Source organism: Etheostoma spectabile, chromosome 10, assembly GCF_008692095.1.
Source record: "Etheostoma spectabile isolate EspeVRDwgs_2016 chromosome 10, UIUC_Espe_1.0, whole genome shotgun sequence".
NCBI classification, from domain to species: domain Eukaryota; kingdom Metazoa; phylum Chordata; class Actinopteri; order Perciformes; family Percidae; genus Etheostoma; species Etheostoma spectabile.
This window is the reverse complement of record NC_045742.1, coordinates 15775571-15775925: the sequence shown is the minus strand read 5'-3', so window position 1 is coordinate 15775925 and position 355 is coordinate 15775571. Positions and strand designations below refer to the sequence as shown.

General features: G+C 43.1%; 1 protein-coding gene across 1 annotated transcript in view; it reads left to right on the top strand.

The window, feature by feature from the left end:
• The window catches only part of ahnak (AHNAK nucleoprotein), a 52824-nt gene that overhangs the window by 48591 nt on the left and 3878 nt on the right, over nucleotides 1–355 (top strand). Inside the window, 1 exon segment of the mRNA XM_032528644.1 lies at nucleotides 197–355. This exon segment is cut by the window's right edge and continues 3878 nt beyond it. Within this exon segment, the coding sequence (XP_032384535.1) occupies nucleotides 197–355 (159 nt within the window).

Below are 355 nucleotides of genomic sequence, written 5' to 3'. Positions count from 1 at the left end.
TTTGGATGTCAAAGGACCAGATTTTGACATTGAGAGTCCAAGTGGTAAAATCAAAGGACCCAAATTCAACATGCCAAGCATGTCGGGGCCCAAACTTTCCATGCCAGATGTGGATTTACACCTTAAAGGGCCCAAAATAAAGGGAGATGGCAACGTGTCCATTCCAAAGATTGAGGGTCATATAAAAGCCCCCAAGGTTGATATTGAAGGACCAGATGTTGAAATCGAGGGCCACAAAGGAGGATTCAAAATGCCTAAAATGACAATGCCATCTTGGAACACTAAAGGTCCAAAAATGGAGGGTCCAGATGTTGACATAAACCTTCCCAAAGCTAACATTGATGTGAAAGCACCT